The sequence below is a fragment of the Zophobas morio genome, unplaced genomic scaffold (genome assembly GCF_036711695.1).
Source record: "Zophobas morio isolate AGI-343-1 ecotype UQ-CSIRO unplaced genomic scaffold, CSIRO_AGI_Zmor_V1 ptg000030l, whole genome shotgun sequence".
Classification (NCBI taxonomy): Eukaryota; Metazoa; Arthropoda; class Insecta; order Coleoptera; family Tenebrionidae; genus Zophobas; species Zophobas morio.
The window spans coordinates 12,141,387-12,168,033 of NW_026972135.1; the positions used below are offsets into that span (position 1 = coordinate 12,141,387).

General features: G+C 33.8%; 2 protein-coding genes across 4 annotated transcripts in view; both read left to right on the top strand.

Moving 5' to 3' along the window:
• The window catches only part of LOC135138108 (uncharacterized), a 28,880-nt gene extending 18,285 nt beyond the window's left edge, over positions 1 to 10,595 (top strand). Inside the window, exons 2-5 of one of the 3 annotated variants that reach the window (XM_064067974.1) lie at positions 8,722 to 8,909; positions 8,962 to 9,228; positions 9,282 to 9,473; positions 9,715 to 10,595. In XM_064067974.1, coding sequence (XP_063924044.1) covers positions 8,722 to 8,909; positions 8,962 to 9,228; positions 9,282 to 9,473; positions 9,715 to 10,139 — 1,072 coding nt within the window. In that variant the 3' untranslated portion in view covers positions 10,140 to 10,595. The remainder of the gene's footprint in view (positions 1 to 8,721; positions 8,910 to 8,961; positions 9,229 to 9,281; positions 9,474 to 9,714) is intronic. The other 2 variants (XM_064067973.1, XM_064067975.1) reach the window with 2 other exon arrangements.
• Positions 10,596 to 16,752: 6,157 nt separating this feature from the next.
• LOC135137914 (zinc finger matrin-type protein 3-like) lies at positions 16,753 to 25,369 on the top strand. The gene is made up of 5 exons (XM_064067694.1): positions 16,753 to 16,869; positions 16,967 to 17,194; positions 17,244 to 17,589; positions 24,735 to 24,806; positions 24,854 to 25,369. The coding sequence occupies exons 1-5, from the start codon at positions 16,836 to 16,838 to the stop codon at positions 25,257 to 25,259; spliced, it is 1,086 nt and encodes a 361-aa protein (XP_063923764.1). The 5' UTR covers positions 16,753 to 16,835; the 3' UTR covers positions 25,260 to 25,369.
• Positions 25,370 to 26,647: the final 1,278 nt, after the last annotated feature.

The following is a 26,647-nucleotide window of genomic DNA, read 5'->3' on the forward strand; positions in this document are numbered from 1 at the left end:
CTGATGAGTCAATTTATTTTATTGTTTAAACCAAGAATTGTAAAACTGAATACTTTGAAATCTTGCAGACGTTTTGAAGTTATTGTAAGCAGGGTAACTTTTTGAGTAAAATGTATCTGCTTATCAACCCCAAAAAATTGATTACGTCATCTCAAAATTTTGCCGAATAAATCTCATCTAAAATCTGCAAAATATGATTAGTCTATACTTGTAATTTCTGATTGCATTAATATTTTTTAGATTTAGATAGAAAGTTTTGTAATAGGAAAACTCACTTGTAACAAACGGTTAGCATGTGTTGTTTACCTTTACTCAAACATTAGATACATATTTTTATTTTAGCTTATAATGGTTGCCATAAAAAACAATAAAATTCGCAAAATGAAATCTTTTAATTTTTCGAAAGAGCTGGATTTGACAAGCTCTACTTTGTAAGCGAGGGAAGTTCCAATTTTATGCCAAGATTAGGTAAGTTATCAAGCAAGCAGAAACAATCGTAAATTGTAACCGTCCGCTTTCTGTTCTGAGTTTATGGTTTCTTAGTAAAATGCGTTTGTATCAAAACAAAATCGAATCCTCGGATCGTATTAATTGGTCTATTATGAAATAATAAAGCCTAAACCACAATTTGAACGATAAATGATTACACACAATTTGTAGAAGAAGTTCTTTGTTCTTGAACTCTTACTTGTTTACATATTTTGCAAACAAATTATAAACAAACATCAGGAAGAAGTAACAACAGTTTTCAATTGTCGGTTTTAGGAATAACTCACGCATGTTAATTATCTAATGAGAAAATAATGTTATGGTAAGAAACGAATAATCACTATTATTACCATCTTCACTATCAAGGACATCTCGATATCTAGAAGAAACCCAAAAAAAATATCTTCCTTGTTAAATAACGCGAAGTACAACGATGTTAATGCCGAAAAAGAATTGTTTTTGCTATTCCAGCCCCTTTTAGTGCAAAAATATAAATAAACACATTTCTTATTGTCTTCAAATTTTCTCACAACCATGCGAAATACGTGGGAAAAAACACTTTTTAATGGTTTTAGCAAAACGAAGGAATTTTGTACTTAATTGCTACCTAAAAAAAAAGGTTTAGACAAAAATGTGTATTTAATTTACTGGTACGCGTCGTGTTATCGGACTCGGCCTACGCCTCATGTGTTTTTATAACCTAAAAACTATAATGTAATTACGTCGGTGGTTTTATTTCTTTTTTAAAATTAAAAAAAATAATAAAAAATTCGTCTCGAGCGCAGTTTCCTTAAACTTAACTTCATAATTTAGCCAAATGCTCGAATTCGTCTTACAGATTACATTACTAACCAAGGAGACCGAGATTTACATTAATAAAACCGCAGTCTGCGGCATTTTCCTCCAGACACTCGAGGCTACAGAAGTTATTTGATATGACACAATTACCCTCTGAATAATCCTTGTAGTCTGAAGAAATCCAGAGCGTCTAGACGAAATGCGGTTTCATTAGCGTAAATCCCTGCCCCGTGGCTAATTATATAACCCGTGAAACCGTTCACTGTATCGAGAGAAAAAAACAAATCCTTTTTTATTGGTTAAAATTAGTGCAGATAATAATACATCGCTGCTGTTTTATTGGGGAAAAAACCGTTCGGACCAGTTGCATAATGCGTTTAAGGATCCTTTAATAGTAGTTAAAGTGAGTTTTTGTCTAGAAACACTTTACCGTGACAGTGAATTCAAGGAACTTTCAGCATTAGTTACGAAAGCTAAAGTAGTTTTTAGTTTTATTATTATTCCGTCCTCAGTTTGAGATAATTTTCAATTCTGAGAAATTTAGAATGTGTTTTTGTGCCATTTTTATAAAATCATTAATTAATACTGAAAATAAGGTGGCGTTTATGGTTGACCCATGCGTTACCCCAGCCCGTACTTTTATTTAATAGTGCTATCTTGTATGAGCTAGCCCCTTCTTGAAAATCTTCTGGATTTTAGAACTGGAACAAGCTTTCTGCACCTCCATCCTCTAATCGCGAAAGCGCCCATTACAACTCAACCTTCCTCGGAAAAATCTCCCTTTCGCCACCATTCAGCGAGAGGAAAGCCATTAACAACACAGCAATTTGTAGAATTCATTTTTACATATTTGTCTAGACTTGCAGGTATGTAGTCCGGACTTGTTCTCCATATCTGTAAACCTTACTTTCCCATTCTAATGTCTAGGTCTAGTGCGACGCCGTGCTAAAGCCCCTCGTACACCGAACAAACTCGTCCAAGACGCCGCTTTTTCCGCTCTTTCCGTACATTCTGTGTAAGAGCGTCCTTAGAGTCTCATTCACTTCCGTATGTCATAGACTGCGGCTTTTGCATTACGATTTTCCGTGATAGTTTATTAGCAATAAATTACAGTGTGGATACGGTTTTTTAATATAAACGTCTAGACTGTGCAGTGTATTGACCTTTAGTGCGTATAAGGTGCGTTCGGTGTCATGTTATGCAGTCTAGTTGAGACTGGGTTTTTTATTATGCACTAATAACAAAATAATGGGTGGCTTGGGTCGTTCCGGTGGGGATTTAAACGGAACTAGGAGTGGGTCATTATTTTGTTGAAAGAGAAGTGGGGCCTCATTAACTTTTCTTACCGTATATTTCAAGAATCTAGGAGAAAAAATACCTATATACATTTTGACTTGTTTCTTGCTTTAAAAATTTTGTCGCTTTAAATATTACGTCTCAGTTTTATCTTTTTTGACACTAAATTAGTTAGCAAAAGTTTATCTTTCCTGATTTTCAAATTTTGAAAGAGTTTTCATTGGGCGGATATTTCTATACCATATAATCCATTTATTATAAAGACAAAACACAAATTAGGACCCAATATTCTTTTAAATTCTTACTTTCTGAATATTTTCAGAAATAAAACACAAGGGACCCGAAGATTCTTTAAGATTTTTTCAAAAATAAAGCAACAGGGACCCCCAAAATTCTTTCCAGTACTTTAAAAAATAAAACATCAAAGGTTTCTAAGATCCTCTCAGATATTGTCAAAAATTAAAACATGATATTTTTCCTATTTCTTCAAAAACAAAACATGGACCTCCCTCAAGATTGCTTGCACTTCTTTAAAAAACAAAACACCACCAAAATTTTTTCAAAAATTAAACACCCTCAAGTTTTTTTCAGACATTGACAAAAATTCAAATACCAGGTTCCCATAGATTTTTTAAAACTCTTCTAAAAACAAGAGATGATTCCAAGATTCTTTAAAAAATAAAATATCAGGGACTTCAAAAAATCTTTCAAATATTGTCAAAAATTAAAACACTGTTAGGATCTCCTGAGACTATTTAAAACTCTTCCAAAATCAAAACACAAAAGCCGTAAGATTCTTTCAGGTATTTTCAAACCTCAAACATTAGGAGTTTTTTCAGATTCTTTGAAAAACAAAACACGAGGTTTCCCAAGATTCTTTAAAAAATTAAACACCATAGATTCTCGAGACTTTTTTCAGTTCTTTAAAAAACAAAGTAAAAAAAAAACAAGGTTCTTTCCACTTTTTTAACAAACAACACAATAAGGACCTCCAAAATTGTTTCAGATATTGTCAAAAATTAAAACACCAAGGTCCCAAAAGCTTCTTTAAAACTCTATTTCATGCCTTAGAACTTTTTAAAAAACAAAACACGAGGCACTCCACAATTCTTTAAAATGAAACATCAGTGGCCCTCAAGATTTTTCTGGTTTTTTAAAAAATAAAACAACAGGGATCCCAAAGATTGTTTGAAATATTGTCAAAAATTAAAACACTAGGGGACCCCGAGATTCGTTCAAAAATTTAACAATAAGGGCCCTCGAGACATTTTCCAGCTCTTTCAAAAATAAAACAACAGAGACTCCGAAAAGTCTTCCAATTTTTATAGAAAACGAAACATCAAACATTTCCAAGATTTTATTTGATGTTGTCAACAATTAAACCACCAGGAGCTTATAAGATTGTTAAAAGTTCTTCCAAAAACAAAACACATGGGGTCCCCAAAATTCTTCCTTCAAACTCTTCTAGAAATAATAAACGAGAGGTATCAAGGTTCTTTGATAAATTATGCACCAGGAATTCCAAAGATATTTCAGATATTTCGAAACATTAAAACACCAAGGGCCTCTAAGGTTCTTTCAAATTTTCCCAAAAATAAAGTAGCAGATGCTCCTAGATTCCCTCAAATTCTTCCAGGAACAAAGCACTAGTGACTTTTCAAAAATTGAACACCAGGGACACTCGAGATGTTTTTCCTATTTCTTCAAAAATAAAACATGGACTCCCCCCCTCAAGATTCCGTTTAGTTCTTTAGTTCTTTAAAAAACAAAACACCAGGGATCCCAAGATTCTTCCATATTTTTTCAAATATAAAACGCCACAGGCACTGAGATTCTTTAGAAAAATTAAACACCCCGGGCGCTCAAGATTCTTTCAAATATTGTCAAAAATTAAAATATCAGGACCCTCTAAGATTTTTTAAAACTTCCGAAAACAAAACACAAGAAATCATACGATTCTTTTAGATTTTTTCTATCAATAAAAAAATTTTTCAATTATGTCAAAATTTAAAACACCACGAGGATATTTTGAGATTATTTAAAACTCCAAAAACAAATCACAACAGACCGTAAGATTCTTTCAGGTTTTTTGAAATACATGTAAAACACTAGAGGTCCCTGAGATTCCTTAGAACTCTTTCGAAAACAAAACAGGGACCGTAAGATTCTTTCAAAAATGAAATATCCGAGACCCTCAAGATTTTTCTGGATTTTTCAAAAATAAAACAACAAGGATTATTTAAATATTTTCAAAAATCAAAACACCATCGTCGTCTGACACTATTTTAAAACTCACAAAAAGGAAACACAAAGTACCATATGATTTTTTCACTTTTTCAGGAGCCCCTTCTTTAAAACTCTTCTAAAAACAAAAGACGAAAAGTTCCAAGATTCTTTTAAAAATTAAAATTCGGGGACTTAGAGATTTTTTTCCTAGTTCTACCTTAAATAAAATAAGAGGGACCTACAAAAAACTTTCCATTTTTATAGAAAACAAAACATCATGTTTTTTCAAGATTATTTCAAAAACTGTTAAAAATTAAAACACCAGGGGCATCTGAGATTCTTTAAAATTCTTCAAAAATAAAATACAATGAATGGCAAAATTTTAATCTTCCAAAAACATTGGTCGGACCCTGGAGCTTTTTTTCCGGTTCTCTAAGAAATAAAGTTATAGGAACCCTTGAGATTCTTTCTAGTTCGTTAAAAATCAACACAAAGGGGTGTTCCAAGATTATTTAAAACACCAAGGGATACCCAAGATTCTTTCAGATTTTCTCAAATATAAACCCCCGAGGCGCCGAAATTCTTTAGAACTCCACCAAAAACAAAACACAATGGCCTCAATATTCTTTCAAAAATTAAACACCGGGACTCCTCAAAATTCTTTCAAATATTGTCAAAAATTAAAATACCAGGATCTTCTAAGATTCTTTAAAACTTCCGGAAGCAAAACACAAGGGATCGCAAGATTCTTTTCGATTTTTTTAAATCTTAAACGCTAGGGGTCCCTGAGATTCTTTCAAACTCTTAAAAAAAAAAAACAATTCCAACATTCGTTCATCAGGAGCCTCAAATTTGTCGAGTTTTTTTTTAAATAAAACGAGGTCCCTCAAGATTCTTTCCAGTTATTTAAAAAATAAAACATCAGAGACTTAAAAAATTCTTTCAAATATTTTCAAAAATTAGGATTTTTGGAGATTATTCAAAAACAAAACACAAAAAACCGTAAGATTCTTTCAGGTTTCTTCAAACCTAAAACATTAAGAGTCGCCGAGATTCTTTCAGATTCTTCGAAAAACAAAACACAAATCCCCAAGATTCTTTAAAAAATTAAGTACCAGGTACCCTCGAAACTTTGTTTCAATTTTTTTAAAAATAAAATAACAAAAACAAAGATTCTTTCCAATTTTTTTAACAAACAACACAACAGGGGTGTCCAAGATTGCTTCAGATATTGTCAAAAATTAAAACACCAAACCCCCCAAGATTCTTTCAGTTTTTTTTCAAATACAAAATACCAGAGACCTTTGGAATTTCGTAGAACAAAACGAAAGAACTCCAAAATTCTTTCAAAAAATTAAGGACCATGGATGGACTCCTGAGATTTTTTCCGGTTCTTTTAAAAGTAAAACAGGGAGCCTTAGGATCCTTTCCAGTTCTTTGAAAGGCAAAACATAAGGGACTCCCAAGTTTCTTTCACATATTGTCAAAAATTCAAACACCAAGGGCCACAAAGATTCTTTCAAATTTTTCCAAATATTGAAAAACAAGGGATTTCAATATTCTTTCCAGTTCTTTAAAAAAGAAAACACCAGAGACTTCCAACATTCCTTCAGATGTTGGCAAAAATTAAAACACGAAGTTCCCAGACGCTTCTTTAAAACTGTTCCAAAAATAAAACACAAGGGATTCCAAAGATTATTTCAGATTTTTTCAAAGACATATAAAACACTAGTGGCCCCCAGATTCTTTAAAAAATGAAACATCAGGCGACCCTCAAGATTTTTCTGCTTTTTTTTAAATAACACAACAGGGTTCCCACAAATTATTTTAGATATTGTCAAAAATTAAAACACCACCATCGTGTTACATTATTTCAAAACTCGCAAAAGCAAAACACAAAGGACCATTAAGATTTTAATCGGCTTTCTTCAAACTTAAAACACCTGGAGCCCCCAGATTCTTTAAAACTCTTTAAAAGACGAGGAGTTCTAAGATTCGTTCAAAAATTAAACACCAGGTACCTAGAGATTTTTTCCCGGTTCTATCACAAATAAAACAACAAGGACCCCCAAAAATCTTTGTGGAAAGCAAATTATCATGCTTTTCCTAGATTCTTTCAAACATTGTTAAAAATTAAAACACCAGGGGCCTCTGAGACTTTTTAAAATCCTTCCAAAAATAGAGCATAATAAAGCAAAAAATGATTTCAGATTTTTTGAAACCTAAAGCACCTGGGAGTCCCCGCGATTACAAATTTTATTCTTCTGAAAGTAGGGGCCGAACCCTCGAGCTTTTGTCCACTTCTTTCAAAAACAAAACAATAGCAACCCCCGAGATTCTTTCTGGTTCTTTAAAAAATCAGCACTATGGGGAGTTCCAAGATTATTTAAGTATGATCTAAAATTAAAACACCAAGGGCCACGAAGATTTTTTAAAACTTTTCCAAAAATAAAACACAAGAGATCCCTAAGTTTCTTCCAGATGGTTTCAAAAATAAACCACAACGAACCAAGATTCTTTCAAAAACACCAAGGACCCCCAAGATTGTTCTAAATATTGTCAGTAACTGAAACACTAGGAACCCCGAAAATTCTTTAATACTCCTCCAAAAATAAAACACAGCGGATCTTAGGATCATTACGATTTTTTTCAAGTATAAAACGCTAAGGTCACCCGAGATTATTTAAAACTCTTCTAAAAACAAAACAAAAGGGATCGTAAGATTCTTTCTGATTTTTTCAAATCTAAAACGCAAGGGGTCCCTGAAATTCTTTCAAACTCTTCTAAAAGCAAAGACGATTCCAAGATTCTTTCAAAAATATTAAACATCCGAGACCTCAACTTTTTCCAGTTCTTTAAAAAATAAAACGAGGTCTCTCAAAATTCTATCCAGTTATTTCAAAAATAAAACATCAGGGACCTCAAAAATTTTTTCAAAATATTACCACAATTAAAACACCAAGGACCTCTGAGATTCTTTAAAATTCAGCCAAAAATAGAACACAATGGATGGCAAGATTATTTAAGGTTTTTTCAAATCTAACACATTAGAAATCTCGGTAATTAAAAATTTTAATGTTCTAAAAACAGGGGCCGGACCCTCGAGATTTTTTCCAGTTCTCTCAAAAACAAAGCAATAGCAACCCGAGAGTCTTTCCAGTTCTTTAAATATCACAACACAAGAGGGTTTTAAGCTTGCTTAAGCTATTATCTAAGATTAAAACACGAAGGGCCACGAAGATTATTTTAAAACTTTTCCAAAAATAAAACACAGAGAATCAATACTCTTTCGAAAATTAAACACCAGGACCCTCAAGATTTTAAATATAAAACGCTAAGGTCCCCCGAAATTCTTTAAAATACTTCCAAAAACAACACGAGGGATTTTGACACTCTTCCACAAATTAAACACCAGGGACTTAGGAGACTCTTCCAAAGTCTTCCAAAAACAAAAGTCAAAGCACTCCAAGATTATTTAAGATTCTTTGAAAAATAAAATTGAGAGGTCTCTGAAATTCTTTCCAGTTCTTCAAATTTACGTTAAAGAAATATGCCAACTACACAGACACAAAATAATTCGGAATAAATTAGAAATTTCCTCCATTTTTCCTTTTATATTAAATTACTCTTATCAGTTAAAAGCCACTTTCCCGAAAATGTAAAAAACTGGCCAATATATATTTTTTCTGCTTAACATCACATCGCAGGCTTGTTGATAGATAATACTAAATGAAATGTTTATGCATTCTTATCTGATTTTTGCGTTCTGCCTATGTTAACCGGCATGTATTTAATACTATACCTAATCGCAACCACAAAAACATTGATTTGGTAACATTGATGCTATTTTAACACTCGAGCATTCATTGTTGTACAGCACAACAGTAAGTTGCACTTTGTTTCTTCCTCCAGGGCCAGGGATAATTGGGTCCAAGCTCTTAAAGAAAACATTCTTCTCCACATAGGCCGCTCGAATATGACAACATCCATAAACGAAAACAACCCCAACGCGATGAATTTAACGATGATTCCGCAATTATTCAACAGCACACTTTTGGATGATGGCATAAGTGAGAAGATCCGAAGTTATTACCCTTCATGTACGTTAGCAACATTCTTCTTTTTCATGATAATTCATTTTTGACGATTTAGGCGATGCCCCTTCAAACATGGACCAAGACACTTGGAAAAATGATAATGTCATGAATTTGTATTTCAACAACTTTCACCGCAGCGCTGACGAAAAAGGCATGAGTATAGCTACAGCAACTCTTCGATTGTATCGAGTACCATCAGAGAATACAACGAAAGTGACTGGTGGTAAAACTCCGGATTGTGACAGCAGTAGCACTTCTGAAGAAGATAAATTACTAAGAGTGTCCATTTATTGGTATAGCAGATCTATAAGGAAGAAAAAAGGTGACTCTAAGGTTTCTTTGGTTCTGTTATCATATTTGTTGTTTTGTTTTCAGTCAGGAGGCGCCTTTCTGACAGCAAAGTCATCCAGGAGAACGCAAAGTGGGTTGAATTAAGTGTTAAACCAGCAACCCGAGATTGGTCCAACGGAAGCAATCTGAGTCTGGCCATACTAGTGGAAGACCAAGACGGAAACGTTCTGAAGGCTGATCGACTCTTCAAAGGAGCTTTGTGCATGGTTGGCGCGTGTGAGTTTGCGATAACACTATTAACATGTTTGGAGTGAATATTGACACTCTAATCGAAAGATTGATGCATGGGTTTGATAATTTTTGGTGTGTGTATGTGTTTGATTTTCATTTTTATTCTCAAAGTAGTGAGTTGTTTGGAGAGTATGGTAACTGCACTCCCAGAGAAAATTCTCTTCTCCAAAGAACTTTGTCGATGTCGTTCTTCATAAACCATCCTAACGTAGTTTTTTTTCAACAGCCACTCCAAAACCCATTCCCACCATCATCAAGGACGCTGCCCTCCAATCAAACTCGCTTGACCAGCGAATTAATAGCCTACTTGGACGAAATTCAACAGCGTCCCTATCTGGTGACACATCAATGTTACCAACAATAGACATTTGTACCTTGGATTTCCCCAAAAACCACCCACGGCCACGCATCGCGAATCTTCGGACAAACGCGTGCAATTTGAAGAAATCGCACGAACACGCACAGCTATTGGCCGAACGAGACAAACTCGAACGCCTGGCGACTTTACCCGAGCTGCTTTCACCGCGACATATACGTCATCAAAGACAACACCTCAAACTCAACGATTTCGATCCAAGATCGAAGATTGTTAATAAGAGGATATTGACGAAGGAGGAGCTACAAGCACTTAATATCACGATCGACAGATAATAAAGTCGGCTTCGGTGGCTTAACAAAAAGGAACATGGATAAGACTGTTAACTTTTTTTAGTAGTAGACTATGTAAGTTATTTTTATTTATGCGAGATGTCAAGTGACACTTTCCGGAAGAATGTAAATAGTCACGTGATTTAGTTGGCTTTTTTACGTAGATTTCGTATTGGTGCTACCTCATTTTTATTGTTAAGTTTTTTATATTGGCGCCATTTAGACAATATGGCGTGGTTTAGGCGAAATTTGTGTTATTTTTAGTTGGACGTACTATTTATATTTCTGTTTATGTCTGTTTTCTGTTGTATTGTTCTAATTTTTTATACGCTTATTGTACTTAATCCTTCATCAGATCTGTAAATTTATTACTCGTGGTTTCTAATCTTTTGACACTCTCACAATGTATGTAAATGTTGTATGTTAAGTTAGTATGTTGTAAATATGTATAAACATTAAAATGTAGTGAAATAAAAGGTGTGCTTTATCTATATCATATAGATATGCAAAAATATCTAGGTGGGATCACTCACTTACGAAATAGGTTGTTTTTTTATTTTAAATTTCATATAACGTGGTTTAACAAGATGTAATGTAAATGTTCTAAAATCTAAGCAAATGGATGTAACACTGTTAAAACTAATGGTTAGTTTAACATTATAACTATGAAAAGATTTATCTTTTGTAGTTCTCGCCAATCGTAGTTTACTTGTCATTCTTTTTGATAGGTACTTGATTGACCAGTCATTTCTAAAGCACTACCTTTTCACGAACGGTAGAAGTGTTTTGACTGTACCTGGTGTCCTTGGCGTTCCCTTGCCGTTTCCTTTATTTGGTTCTGTTCAGAAACCATACAACAATGGTAGTATACCTATACCTATAGCTAATTCAGGTTCTCTCTATTCTTCTTTTTTCACATCTCTATAAGTGTTCTTCTTTAGTCGACGAACTTAAGTAAGATTTAGCAGATTCTATTCCTAGCGAAGCATTTGCTTGTTTTTTTCTTTATTCTTTTCTTCATCGTTTACTTTCATTTCTAAATTTGATCCATTATTGTTACATCCACCCACATCCCACAGAACAAATCCAGCTTTTTGGAAAAAAAATTGATAAAAATAAAAAGTATTCATACCAAGAAGTCAGAGGTGTCACTCCATTAAAAATAAGAATCTAAAACAACAATAAGTTAAAATTAAAGCAAAGATAAAAGTGTGCAGATTCCTTCAATAACAGGTGCTAAGTTCTGACATTGTTTTTTTAACGACGGATGGGACCTGGTGAACCAGCAGGAGAAAAATTTAGGCCGGCACCTGAAAGGCCGAAATTTTACTTCACTTAAAAGTATATAAAATTTGACACCTGTGCTCTGGTGTACCACGACTACTAGCGCCTCTGGAAAATTCCCGATTTTCATATGGTCCCTGCCCGCAGTAATTTGAAAAAATTTCAGGAATCCCTTGTGTTATTTTTGAAGTAATTTGACAGAATCTCAGGGACCCTTTGTGTCTTCTTTTTGAAGTAATTTGAAATAATGTCGAGGACTCCTTGTGTTTAGGTTTTTGAAGTAATAGTTTGAAAGATCCTCGAGGACTCCTTATGTTTTGTTTTTGAAGTAGTTTGTAAGAACCTCAGGGAGCATTTTTGTCTCGCTTCAAAGTAATTTGAAAGAACCTCGACGACTTTTTCTGTTTTGTTTTTGACTTAGTTTTAAAGATTCTCAGCGACTTCTTTTGTTTTGTTTTTGAAGTAGTTTGGAAGATCCTCGGGGACCATTTTTGTTTTGTTTTGAAAGTGGTTTGAAAGAACCTCAAGGACTACTTTTGTCTTGTTTTTGAAGTATAGTTTGAAAGAGTCTCGAGGACTTCTTGTGTTTTATCTTTTTTTTTAAGAAATTTTAAAGAATCTCGAGAACTCTTTGTGTTTTGTTTTTGAAGTAGTTTGAAAGATAAGATTCTCGGGGACCACTTTTGATTTGTTATTGAAGTAGTTTAAAAGATTTGAGGAATCCCTTCAGTTTTGTTTTTGAAGTAGTTTGGAATAACCTTGGGGATACCTTTTTGTTGTTTTTGAAGTAATTTGACAGAATCTCAGGAACCCCTTTCATGTTGTTTTTGAAGTAATATAAAATATCAAGGAATCCTTGTGTTTTGTTTTTGAAGGATTTTGAGAATCTAGGGACCCTTTTCGTTTAGTTTTCGAAGTATATAAAACTTGGATTCTGACACCGGCGCTAGGGTGTACCATGACTAATATGGGCTCTGGAAAATTCCCGATTTCCGGATGATCCCTACCCGTGATATCTTGTCTTTGAAGTAATTTAAAATAATCTCGGATATCCGTTGTGTTGTTTTTGAAATAATTTGAAAGATCCTCTGGACCCTTTTTGTTTTGTTTTTGGAGTAGTTTGAAAGAACCTCAGGACCACTTTTATTTTGTTTTTGGAGTAATTTGAAAGAATCTAGACGACATCTTGTGTTTTGTCTTTGAAGTAGTTTGAAAGATTCTCGAGGTCCACTTTTGATCTGTTTCTGAAGTAGTTTGAAAGATCTTAGGGTGCCTTTTCGTTTTGATTTTGAATTAGTTCGAAAGAACCTTGGGGATCCCCTTTTGTTGTTTTTGAAGTAATTTGACAGAATTTCAGGGAAGCCTTTTATTTTTTTTTAAGTAATTTGAAAGAATCTCGACCTTCTTCGTTTCGCTTTTGAAGTATATAAAATTTGAATACCGACACCGTCGCTCTGGTGTACCAAGACTAATAGGGGCTCTAGAAAATTCCTGACTTCCAGATGATCCCTGCCCGTGAAGTCTTGTCTTTGAAGTAATTTGAAAGAAGCTTGGGGATCCGTTGTGTTGTTTTTGAAGTAATTTGACAGAATCTTAGGGCCTCTTTTTGTGTTCTTTTTGAAGCAACTTGGAACAATCGCGAAGACTTCTTGTGTCTTGTTTTTAAAATAGTTTGAAAGATTCTCGGGACCCCTTTTGTTTTGTCTTTAGAGTAGTTTGAAGGAACCTCAGGGACCACTTTTGTGTTTGAAGTAATTTGAAAGAATCTCGAGAACTTCCTGTGTTTTGTTTTTGAAGTAGTTTGAAAAATTCTCGGGGACCACTTTTGATTTGTTTTTTAAGTAGTCTGAGAGAATTTCAGTGACCCCTTATGCTTGGTTTTTGAATTACTTTGGAGGATCTGGAGGACCCTTTTCGTTTTGTTTTTAAAGTAGTCTGAAAGAATCTTGGGGATCTATTTTTGTTGTGTATAAAGTAATTTGACAAAATCTCCGGGAGCTTGTTTATCTTGTTTTTGAAGCAATTTGAAAGAATTGCGAGAGTTCCTTCGTTTTTTTTAATAGTTTTAAAGAATGTCGGAAATCCCTTGTGCTTTGTTTTGAAGTAGTTTAAAGGATCTGGGAACCCTTTTCGTTTTGCTTTTGAAACACTACTAGGGACTCTGGAAAATTCCCGATTTCCAGATGATCCCTGTCGGTTATGTTTCGTCTTTGAAGTAATTTGAAAGAACCTTGGGGATTCCTTGTGTTGTTTTTGAAGTAATTTGATAGAATCTTAGGGACTCTTTTTATGTTCTTTTTGAAGTAATTTGGAAGAATCTCGAGGATTCCTCGCGTTTTGTTTTTGAAGTAGTTTGAAACAACTTCGGGTTCCCTTATTGTTGTTTTTGAAGTAAATTGACAAAATCTCAGGGATCCTGTTTATCTAGTTTTTGAAGTAATTCGAAACAATCTCGAGGAGTCGTTGTGTTTTGTTTTTGAACTAGTTCGAAGAATTTCGGAGATCCCTTGTGCTTGGTTTTTGAACTAGTTTGATGGAAATGGGGACCCGTTTTGTTTTGTTTTTGAAGTAGTTTGAAAGAACCTTGGGGATCCCTTTTTGTTGTTTTTAAAGTAATTTAACAAAATATAGTTTAAAGGATCTGGGGAACCCTTTTTGTTTTGTTTTTGAGGTAATTTGAAAGAAACACGAGAACTCTTTGTATTTTGTTTTTGAAGTAGTTTGAAAGAACCTTGGGGATCTCTTTCTGTTGTATTTGAAGTGTTTTGACAGAATCTCAGGCGCCTTTTTTTTATCTTATTTTTGAAGTAATTTGAAAGCATCTCGAAAACCCATTTGGTTTTGTTTTTGAAGTAGTTTAAAGGAATTTCGGAGATCCGCCTTTGTCTTGTTTTTAAAATAGTTAGAAAAATTAAATCGTGCAGTTCCATGGTCAAGGACAGAAGCGACCTGCTGAACCAACGCGGGAAAAATTTAAACCGATGCCTGAAAGGCCGAGATTTTACTTCATTTGCCCGAAAAACTCGCTTAGTTGCGTAACAGTAAGGTCATGATGAGCTTTTCAAAAAAAATCTACAAATTTGGCCAAGAAATTGTACATTTTCTGGTTTAATTTAACAATGTTTCCACAAAATTGATTTGTTTTTAATAACTTCGTGTTTATAAGAAAACACTCGGTTTAATTATGATATTAATTATTAACTAATATTTAAATATTATTTAACTATGTCATGATAATTTATAAGCAGCGTTTGCACGAGTTGGTTTCACTAACGAACTCGCTTTTCCTGCTTTTCTATGACCTTCCCTAAAAAGTGCATTTCCACCTCATTTCCTAAAAGTCACGGCACTAATATGATTCTGTTTCTTAATAATTATCATTAATACGTTTAAAAATTAATAAAAATTTAGAAATTGTCGAAACGATTTGACAGGAAACCACTATTGAAATTCAAATTGTACTTGCCCTTTCCACTTTCCTTCATAGTCACAGCACTAACTCAACACATTTTACTCGTACTAAGATTTATTAACATTCATTTTCGGGCCTAATTTAAAAATACCGGCACAAATTGATTTGTTTTTAATAACTTCGTGTTTATAGGAAAACATTTTTCGATTTAATTATGACATTTCGCGGTTATTTGATTTTTTTTTGGGAATAGTTGTTTTAGATATTGGACTTAACTTCGATTTTCGCTGAAAAACTTTATAATCCTATATTTTTTGATTACTAATTTTGTAAAAGCCTAAGAAAAAAACTCTCGGTACATTATATATATCCTGTTTTTCAATTCGAACTTATTCGGGATTGAATCATAATAATTAGAAACGTAGCAATAGTTTCGAGAGCACTAAGAATAACGGATCGATCCACTTCAAAAAATCGAGCTGCTTAAAATTTCGGAAAATTGTCTGTCACACTGGTACAAAGTTCACAAATTTCCTCTCTCGTCCGAGGGGACAAAAGCTTGAATCTCCTCTTCAGTTTTTGTGATAACGACAGAATTTTTTCGACTTCCTTGAGAACGGCGTCACAAATAAAAATCAAATTAAGTGCTCCTACCTAAAAAAAATTAGTAACTATCCAGTCTAAGAATAAAAACACACTCACACAAAGCAACGAAACGAGCATGAACTGCGCCAGAATTTTTGTCTTAGTATAGTGATCGTACTTGTAGACAGATATATTGACAAAAATAATGTAAGAATCATTAAGTGTGTGTAATACAGTATACGAAATGATTAAAAACATCGGCCATGCGAAAATGTCGTTGAAAACATCAACAGCATCTTTTAAAAAACACAAGCAATCGTCCAGTTTTTTCACAGCAGTTAAGACATTTGCTTCAGAGTAGTTTTTCAAAGTTAGGTACCGCAAGTGGTTCGATATTTTTTTGTATAAAGCACCTAACAACAGTATTATCAAACACAGAAGTGTTTCGTAATAAAACAGAATATAGTACTGGAGATATTGTATGTTGTATCTGCTAAAGTACAACATCCCATACACATTTAACCACAATGTCAACGATGCTACCATAGTTGCAATTCCTACAACCTGTGCGAAAACAAAAATTCTTAATTTTAGTGTAACTCCATCCATGTTTTTTACTATAACTGTAAGTCTTGTTATGAGATTTTTCCACTGATCGTGCTTGAAAACGAGAGCTGTTATTGTAAAGTAATTAAATGCCAGTAAGTTTATGTCTAGGAGGGCACACAGTGCAATTTTTATGTACATTTGACGGCTACGTTGCTCTTGGTAAAAGTGTCTGTTGTAAATAGTAAGAGGTATAGCTGCTGTTATAAATAAACCAACCATGAAAGCGTAAATTTTGCTTAGCAAACTTGGTTTTGTTTTTTTGAAACAAGGTGTAAGGGCTAAAATATGCCCGAATTTAAAAATTTTGTCTAAATACTTTGAGGACATTGTAGAAACTTAATCTATAGTCAACTGATTGATTTAGATCAAATAAATGTGAACAACACCGCTAAATTATAAGGTTGTGATATTAATCACTCGTAATTGAACCTTGATTTCATTTCTGATTAATGATAAATATATGTTTCACCTTTTGCTTTTCCATAAAGATTGATTGCAAATAGGTTTTGTCCTAACTAGATTTATGCTCTGTATTGTGTTTTTATATTTCGTTTGACATTATGTTTAAATTTACTCAAAAATAATTATCGTTCAAAATCAGCGTGTCGGACAACACGACGGAATTTCAGTACTCCACTTTATTTGACGTTCCGCTAAAGGCACGTGTAATTTAAATGGTGTGTATACAACCAACATTACACGTTATTGTGTCCTTGATAATTTATTTTGTTGACGTTTGTGACATTTGTCAACACCTACTCCAATTAGAAAATATATATTTTTGTCGATTTAAATACCATACATTTAATATGCAAACCACCGACGACGGCGAGTACATCCCAGGTAAGCCCCTTTCGTAATCTCAACAAGTGTCCCCACAAAAAACGCAAAAAACTTTCAGACATAACCTCACAAAAACATTGACATTTTCTAATTTCAGCCAAAGAACTAGACCGAAACTTTAAAATACCCAAAAAAAGAGCAAATTCCGACGAAGCCCCCACGATAATGAACCAACAAGTGATGGAGAACTCATATTACAATTACTTAACAGAGCCCCAGCCCCCAATAATATCGCCATATCAAATCGATGCAGCAAGAAATCTCATTTTACAGTCGTTGCAGAAAAGGGAGTACGAGAAGCCTAAGACTTACCAAAATCATATTTGTAAGTAGCTTTGTCTCTTGTTGGAAGTGGTTCTATGTACTTGTCGTAGTGAGAGAGACTATCCCTGATTGTTTTGATGAAACCCTCCCAAGAGAATTAACCTCACTGTTTCAACCGTTATATTGCAAGCTCTGCTCCGCACAACTTAGTAGTAATGTGGTCGCTAAGTTACATTACAAATCAAAAAATCACGAGAAGAAAATTCGGAAGTTTTTGATTGAGTACTCAGAGAGGACGGGGGAGCCCTTGCACAAAAGAGCCAAAATTATGCCAAAAGCTAAAGAGTCTGATGGAGATGAAAGCAATCCTTTGTATTTTTATTGTGATGTTTGTGATCTGCCTTTGACGGGGAAGTTGCATGCTGAATCTCATTATATGGGGAAGAACCATCGAAAGTAAGTAACTGGTCTGTGTGCACCTATTTTGAGTTAATTTTCGTCAAAAAAAGTAATTTTGGTGAGATACATAAATAATTTAGAAGCTAGTGGAAAAAGTTTATGAGTATGCAAATTTTTGCATAAAACAAACAGTGGTTGCTGGAGAAGGGTTCAATCCCAATTCATCCATTGAAGTCATGTTTTTAACGTTTGATTCGAAAGTAAATGAACAATTTGTAACCATTAAAACATATATTTTTAGATAACATTTAATTTTAATTGTTTAGAATAATGAAAGCTTTGGCGTAAGTGAATTTATGTGTGTTTACAAAGCTTCTATAAAATGGAGCAAAACAACAGTTAATCACGTTGTTAAAGAAAATTTGAAAATAGGAACACTATTTACCAGATCATAAAACATCGTGAAGTAAACCTGCTGAAAATTTACTAAAATGTGGGCGAGATCTGAATCCACCTGATTTTCGTAAGGCTCGTCCCGTGGAAGATTTTTAGTGAAAACTAAGTCCCAAAATCTGTGAGGGGGCTGGGAAATAAAAATCAGTTGAAACAGTGAAAAAGAAAAAATACAAGAAACTGTGGTAAAGAACTCAGTTTGTCAATCTATTTTCGAATCAAGCGTTATTCAAGATTTCGAATCGTCAGTCGTCGTGTAGGACTTAAATGAGTAAAGTTTTATTGAAATTAAATTTTTAGTAATAAACACACCAAAGTGAAAGAAGATTGGATGCAACTACTACATACAGCAAAGGGTCTATAGTTATTTAGTAAGAGCACTCAGAGCTTCCCTCGCCTCTGAAGCACAATTCTGCATGCTTTTTAAGAGTGTACTTTTTAATAAAGATTCATTTATTAATTTTTCATTTTAATTTTAATGCAAACATCATCATAACGTCACTTTGTCATCAAGTTCGTAGTGGGCTATGAAATGTCTGAATTTTGCCGCTTCGTAATGATTGTGACCACTCGTCATCTGTCACAAATGTCAGCGTCATAATCATAACCTAACTTTTCAAGTGTGAAAATGTGCTTGTGCATATCTTTTATAAATTCCGGGTTGACAACTAGTAATAAGTGTGTGATGTTTTCACAGTAGTCTTGTCAAAAATACACTAAAAATATACTAACATTGTTTTATTGTTTACATGACGGTAACAAATTTTTATTTATTCATGTCCTCTAAAAATTGATGACGTTATTTCAAAAAAATTATTAAATAAATACCGGGTGTCCAAGCGTACATGTTCTATTCAAATATCTAAATTATTTTTAAACATGAGTAGACTATTGGCATCGTATTAACTTCAGTTTCACCGGAAATTGCATCAACTTTTTTTCTAAATCTAAAAGAGCACAGTTACGGGGCTTCAGAAAATCCTCACTGGCTAAGAGAAACTCATTTTCAACACGCTTGGGGTATCAATTTGTTGTAAACGAACTTCCTGTGTTATTCGAAAATGTTCCAGGCGTCGTGAGAGAAAGAATGTATTTCCAACAAGATGGTGCATCACCACATAACTCGTGAATAATAACAAATTATTTGAATGATTCGTTTCCTCGTAGATGGATTGGCAAAATTGAAATAATTTAGTGGCATGACAGATCTCCAGATCTAACACCTCTCGATTTTTTTTGGTGGAGTTATTTAAAAGATATCAGCCACCTCTAAGAGACTTAGAAGACCTTAAGCAAAGAATTAGGGTAGAATGTGATAGGATTAATCCAGGAAGAATATTGTTTAGAGGCAGGAGGTCGTCAATTTGAACATTTAATTTAAAGTTATTGTTTTTGTATTGTTTTAATTTGCTTTTATTAAAATACTTAGTTGCATATGATCGTTTTAAATTTCTTTTTTTTTTTATTTTATATGCGTTTTAAAACATTCAAATAAATAACATCGTATCATGTGATATATCGTTGAAAAGACAAAAAAGGACATTATTTAATGTACTGAAAACTTATACCCTTCTGTATTAAAAAAAAAAGAAAGTTGATGTCATTTCAAGCGAAACTGAAACTAATACGACTTTTTCTTAATATGTGTAGTCATCTTTTCACAGCAAGAAACTTAAAACATGTTTAAAATGGTAAATTTGTGTATGGAAATATCGATTTTGCAATTACGCTCCTCCCCTGGGTCTGACAACGAATGAAAAATTTATCACGATTGAGATCGAGACGGGTGGGTGGAGCTTCTCTTTTGCTTTTCTTTTTTATTATCTACGGACATATTTCACATGGTAATTTCTCGTAGAAAAATAAGGATTTTACAATTAAGTTCCGCCCTTCGGCTTACGGCGAATAAACAAAATCATCAGAATTGAGACAGGGCGGGTGGGCGGGGCTTATATTTTGCGGTTTTTTTTCTTAATAAACATAGCCATCTTTTCACAACAACAAACTTAAAACATGGTTAAAATGGTACATTTTTGCAAGGAAATATGGATTTTGTAACAATGAGGCGGAGCCTAATTGCAAAAGCGATATTCCCTTGTACAAATTTTAAATTTTAAAAATGTTTTAAGTTTCATGTTGTGAAAAGAAGTCTACAGACGAAAGGCAAAATGTAAGCCCGCCCACTCGCCCTGTCTCAACTGTGATGATTTTTTTGATTCGTCGTGAACCAAGGGGGCGGAGCTTAACTGCAAAATACTTATTTCTTTACAAGAGATTAAAAACATGTTTTTGAGTATTCTGTTTTTCAAAATAGTTTTAAATTTTTTTGACATTTAAAGAAAAATTGACAAAATAACATTGCCTACTCGACTTTACGTTCTGTTCTCACAAATATTTGTTTTGTTGAAAAATTCTGTTCCTGTAATTTTCTCGTTTTTCGACATTGTTAATATTCATTTTCTCGTTTCTATTTTACTCTGTTATTACCTTCTAATTTTTTTGTTGCTTCCTGAGCGTAAGCCAAGGGTCCATCGAACAAATGACTACTTTCATGTTTTCTCAACGTTTAATAACCATCAGAGTATCAAAAAATACGTCTCCTGTTTCCATTTACCTACAGACTGTTGGCGATTTTTTTAGACAAATAATCTCCAAAATTATTGGAATGCTTGTTGTGAAATTGTATGGGTAAAATTTTGTTTGATCATCGCCATCAACAACTTAATGACCTCATTGTTCTCAAAATTTTGCATAGTAAATACTGTTTAAGTTTTATAAGGTAACGTACTTCTATACTTGTGGTTTATGAGTCCGCCTTGATTAAAAAAAAATGAAAATATATAACATTTTATATCTTAACTTAGAAACTTGGAAAACCAAATGCTCTGAAATCTTGTAGACGTTTTAAGACTATCATAAGCGTGGTTAATCAAAATTTATCTTTTTATCTCTTCCCTCAAACCTCAAAAATTTTCACCTAAAATGTGCAAAATATTATCTACACTTTTGGTTTATCAATTCATTCATAATGTTTAGAATTGCTTATATAGGGTAAGTAAAAAAGAAGTAAGCAATTTATTTTACTCAGCACTGTTATTATTATTACTCTGAATTTGTTTGATTGCACTTCAGGGGCGAAGGAAGATCTAAATAACTTTGGTCCATTTTTTTATTATGTTAAAAATTTAATTTAACATTTAACAGAGTAACATATTCACAAAACAACCAATTTTTTTTATTTATGATTTTGTAAACGTTGATTACAGGTTTATGATAAAGTAATACATAAAATTCATAAAAAGCGCAGTCATTGTTTTTGAAAAAAAATGCAAAAACATGTCAAGCTTTTTTTTTATTCTCCATCTTTTGACGTCATCAATGATTTTTACTTCCCGAGTGTAAGCGACGTCGGCCGACTCTCTACTTTTACATTTTCTCGACTTTTCATGACCGCTGCAGTACGAAGAAATCGGTCTCCCGTTTCCGTCTGTCTGTCTGTCCGTCTGTCTGTCTGTCTGTCTGTCCGTCTCTCTGTGTGTCTGTCTGCCCGTCTGTCTGTTTGCAGTCCCGGATTTTTATTAAACAGATAATCTCCGAAAGTACGGAGCCAATTGTTGTCAAATTTTGTATCTATATTATGTAGATGGTAAACCAAAATTTGTCTAGTCATCTCCATCAATAATAATGTTTAACGTTACTTTAAAATCATATAGTAAATGGGTTTTAAATTGTATAAAATAACATAGTCCGACACAAGTAGTTTATATGACGCCATGTTGAGTTTTTACCCCAAACGTCCAGATTTTTGGAAAAAAAATCAAAATTATGAAACAAGATTTTGCAATTTAATTTTGAATCTGCAAAACCGATTACTTTGAAATCTTGCACATGTTTTAAATTTATGGTAAACATAATAATTTTTTAATCAAAATATATTCGCTTTTCCCCTCCAAAAATTTTGCCGGATAAATATTATCTAAATTATGTCTATACAGTATAACCTCGATAATCCGAATTAATTGGGGAAAAGGTGTGTTCGGATTAGCGATGTTTTCGGATCAGAGAATTTCTCAAAAATCTGAAAGGGAATTGAATAACAGTTTCATACATTGCTCAAAACAAACTCGAAGAAATAAACCTTAATTTTATTAAACAAAAATAAAGTATTCTTAAGCAACAATGGATAATAGATACATTCGAAAAAATATTACTCCATGATCATAAACACTATATATTTTTGTAATCACCACGTCGAGACCTATAACCCTGAATTTTTTCAGAATTTTCGACGACTTTTTAAAAAATGAAATTTCGACCCATTTTCGACGATTTTCGAAATTTAGCAAAATACACTCTGTTTTAGATTTTGGGCCGCAGAAGTCCCTTCGGGCCTCAATTGTTCGATAACTGCAACCGTTTTTCCATAGTCGCCCACTGAATTATCGCAATTTTTTAAAATTTCAAAAAATTCGCATTTCACACCGAATTTACCGAAATTATTTCTCCGTTACCATAAATACGCTATATTTTTGGAATCAACACGTCGAGATCTATATCCCTGAATTTTTTCAGAATGTTTAGACGACTTTTTCAAAAATGAGATTTTCCACTATGTAAATTTCGACCCATCATTTTCGACGATTTTCGAAATTTAACTAAATACATTTCTTGTAGATTTCGGGCCACAAAAGTCACTTCCGTCCTCATTTCTTCGAAAACTCCAACCGTTTTTCTGAAAACGTCCACTGAAATATCGTAATTTTTAAAAATTTCAAAAAATTCAATACAACACGTGCAGAAGATCATGCATTATTTTTGCATATCGGTGCATGTTTGCAAGTTCAGTTCGGATTGCAGAGTTTTTGTTCGGATTAAAGAGACATCGATTTCAACTAACCTCTGTTCGAATTCCTGGATGTACGGATAATCGTGGGTTCGGATTATAGAGGTGTACTTGTGGTTTATCACTCCGTTCATATTTTTTAGATTTGTTTAAAGGGGGTGATTCAAAAAAATTAATGACTGAATTGTTAAAAAATAAACATCCAGTCAGAATATAGGAATTTAACTCGTTGCTATGGAAATTTGCAATTTAACACCTTTTAAATTTAACAAGTTTTTACAAGTTTAATAGGGGCAACATCCGTCTTATCTTAGCAAATGCTAGCCCCGCCCACCCACCCCCTATTTTCTCAGAGAATATGTCATTTGCCAAAATCAGTCTTATCTCAGCAAGTAGTAACCCCGCCCACCCGCCCCTATTTTCTCAGAGGATATGTCATTTGCCAAAATAAGACTTATTGTATCAAGTACCAGCAAGTACTACCCTCTGAGAAAATAAAGGGCGGGTGCTAACATAAGTCTTAGTAAGCATGGTAAATTTTTGATCAAATTTAATTGCTCATCCCCCCTAAAAAATTGATGACGTCACCCCAAAATTTTGCCGAACAAATCCTATCTTAAATGTACAATGTATGATGACAATGAGTCTATACTTATGATTTATTACTGCATTAATATTTTTTAGATTTGCTTATACAGGGTGTCTTAATAATTTAAAATCTTGCAGACGTTTTGAAGTTATTGTAAGCATGGTAATTTTTTAATTAAAATATATCTGTTTATCAACCCTAAAAAATTGATTACGTCATCTCAAAATTTTCCCGAATAAATCCTAACTAAAATGTGCAACATATGATCAGTATGTACTTGTAATTTATCAATGCATTCATATTTTTTAGACTTGCTTATACAGGGTGACTCAAAAAAATTAATAAATCAGTCAATTTATTTTATTGAATAAATCAAGAATTGCAAAACTGAACGCTTTGAAATCTTGCAGACATTGTAAAGTCATTGTAAGCATGGAAAATTGTTAATCAAAATAAATCTTCATGACGTTATCTCAAAATTTTGCCGAATAAAGTCTACCCATAATGTGTAAAATATGAATAGTTTTTACTTGTGATTCATCATTGCATTCAGATTTTTTATTGATCAAATTAAGAACGCGTCACCCCATTTTCCCGAAAATGTGAAAACACAAACATCTTTATTTAATAAAAGTTGTAATAATGATATTCAGAACGTTTTATTAATTGTAGCTTACTACTTAATAGTTTTGATCTTCTGTTTTGAGGGAACGAACTCATTCAAATCAAACTAATTTCCACGTGATATTCTTCCGATGTATAAACATAAACACTTTCAAGTTGTTTTTCTTATCGAGGATAGCCTAAGGACGGAGTAATGGAGTCCGTCGTGCAATTTAGTACTTTTATATTTTCTCGATTTTTCATAACTCATAGACAAGGCCGTAGTTAGAGAGAGGCTAGGGGATGCTGAGCCTCTAGATCTAGACAAGTTATAATTAACCAAATGTGAATTACTACATCGAAAATCAAAATAAAATGTAGTGCTTTATTCAATAAGCGAAAGTCAGAGCAATAAAAAAGTCTGGATCGTCGGCATTGTGATCCGGTTATTGCAATTTCTAGAATACATCTTTTAGTTTAGTTTCTGTTTGACTGTCACGTCTACAGGTTGATAAATATTATCGCTATTTGTCTTAAACTACAAGTACCATAAATGAGTTTTTTCTGTTCATAAGATACATATTTCCTATGAAGTTTTTCGTTTGTGTTGAAATGGCCTTTATTAATAATTATCTTGTCCTCAATGGTAAGGAGCATCTAAAACGGCCCACTTACCACATAAAACGCGTATTTTTGACACTCTTATTCTTTCAGAGCGACCCTCGGCATGAAGGCCCCCGCCGGTAAAGGCCACTACGACCCCACCGGCAAATGGGTGAGAGAAGGGTAAGGAGAGGAGCCCCGACTCACACACCCTCTGATAAATCCCATAGTTCCAGCCACGCTCGACCTGCCAATGACCCCAGCGTCGACGACACCTTCGGCCAGGATTTTCGCACGGAGCCGCCGCCACCGCCCGCCCCAGGATTCAGGTGCGAGCTCTGCAACATCACCACCACCTGCCAGGAACAGCTCGAATGCCACTACAACGGCCAGAAGCATCGGAAGAAAGTGAAACAGCAGCAACTAGAGAGTGGCATTGTCGCGGGCCCGAATGACAATATTTTGACGAGTGTTTTGTTAGCTGATGCGGATAAGGGCGATTGTTCTGTTTACAGGACGCCGTCAGGGCAGTACTATTGTCAGGTTTGCAATTGCTCGTCTAATTCGGAGATGCAGTTTAAACAACACCTGCAGAGTAAGAATCATCTGAAGAAGGCCAGCCAGAAGAAGGCTTAAGTTTTGTCGTGTTGCGAGTGTTAGAGTAAGTAATTTTTTATTGTTATGGATGTAGTTTAAGAGTAGAAATGTAATGTTCTGTTGAAATAAAGAGTTGGGAGGTGCACCAATGGTGGGAGTTTTATTTGTAGTTTACCTGAAGTAAGTATTGAATGTGGAGGTTATATCACCTATAGTATGATTTTATGATCTTCAAAAAATTAATAAATTCAAGTGTAAGAAGTCACGTTGTGTCCATTGCCTATTTTATTGTGTAATGTTTATATTTCTGCACAATTCTAATCCGAATAACATATGATATTTTTTGGAGTTTTAACTCCTTTCTTTTCGTATTATAGAACACGTATACGACGCGCGCCGGACTAGGATGTAGAGTTCGAGCTACGAGGTAACGTTTTTCCGTACCGACACCGACACCGACACCGGTTTGAACTGAGTCTGAAGATAGGCATGTAACGACGCGCTGTAGAAAGGGAGAGAGATAAACTGATGTCAATCTGTAGGTAAGCAAAGAAAGACCAGAGATATGCGCAGAAACAAAATCCTTTGGTAAAATTGAAAGCAGCCATTTTATCAGTTGACTGTTGCCAACATAATCACAAATCACTAACAGAACTTGATATCCCTAGACAATTGCTTGATTATTGGGCGGGAAGTATAAAATCATTAATTAAAATCACCTAATAAATTACAACTAAAATATATTCCACCTTACATAAATAAATAAACATAATTATACTTAAATATATTTATTGATGCGAAAACAGTACCAATTATGTGTACACATGTCTAACAGAAGTGCCTTGAGCAAGACATGAAAGTCTTTTGCTCAAATTAAACATTCTTATTTACATGTAGGCATTAATTATTTGTTTAATAAGAATATATAAATGGCCTTCATCGATGGCCGCCGTCTCGAGTGCGTGGGTTCTCTAAATTAGAAAAAGAATGCTGGCATGCCGAAAGTTTTAAAAAATTGTTCATCGTTTGGAAGTTTATCGGTGAGTTGCAAAATTTTTGCACCACAAAGGCCTGCCAGTGACATCCTTCAAATTCAGAAGATACTCTTTGGTGTCGATGAGAAATGGACCCCAGATTTCTTCATTGTTTTCTCTCAAAGGTGCCTTAAAATTCTTAGCACATACACTTCGGGAATTGAGAATATCAAATAAAGAATCTATCCTTCTGATGAATTCTATTGTTGCTTCACAACCTTGAAAGTCACCAATACCGAGATCTTTTAAAAATTCAAGTGCATCCGCAACTCTTGCTAAGAGTTTGTGCTGCTAAACTCACCTATAATAGAACTTAATTATTAATGTCAATAAGGAATATTGTCAGGAAAACAACTTACTTTCATTTTATGTTGCCGCCACTCCAAATGTGCC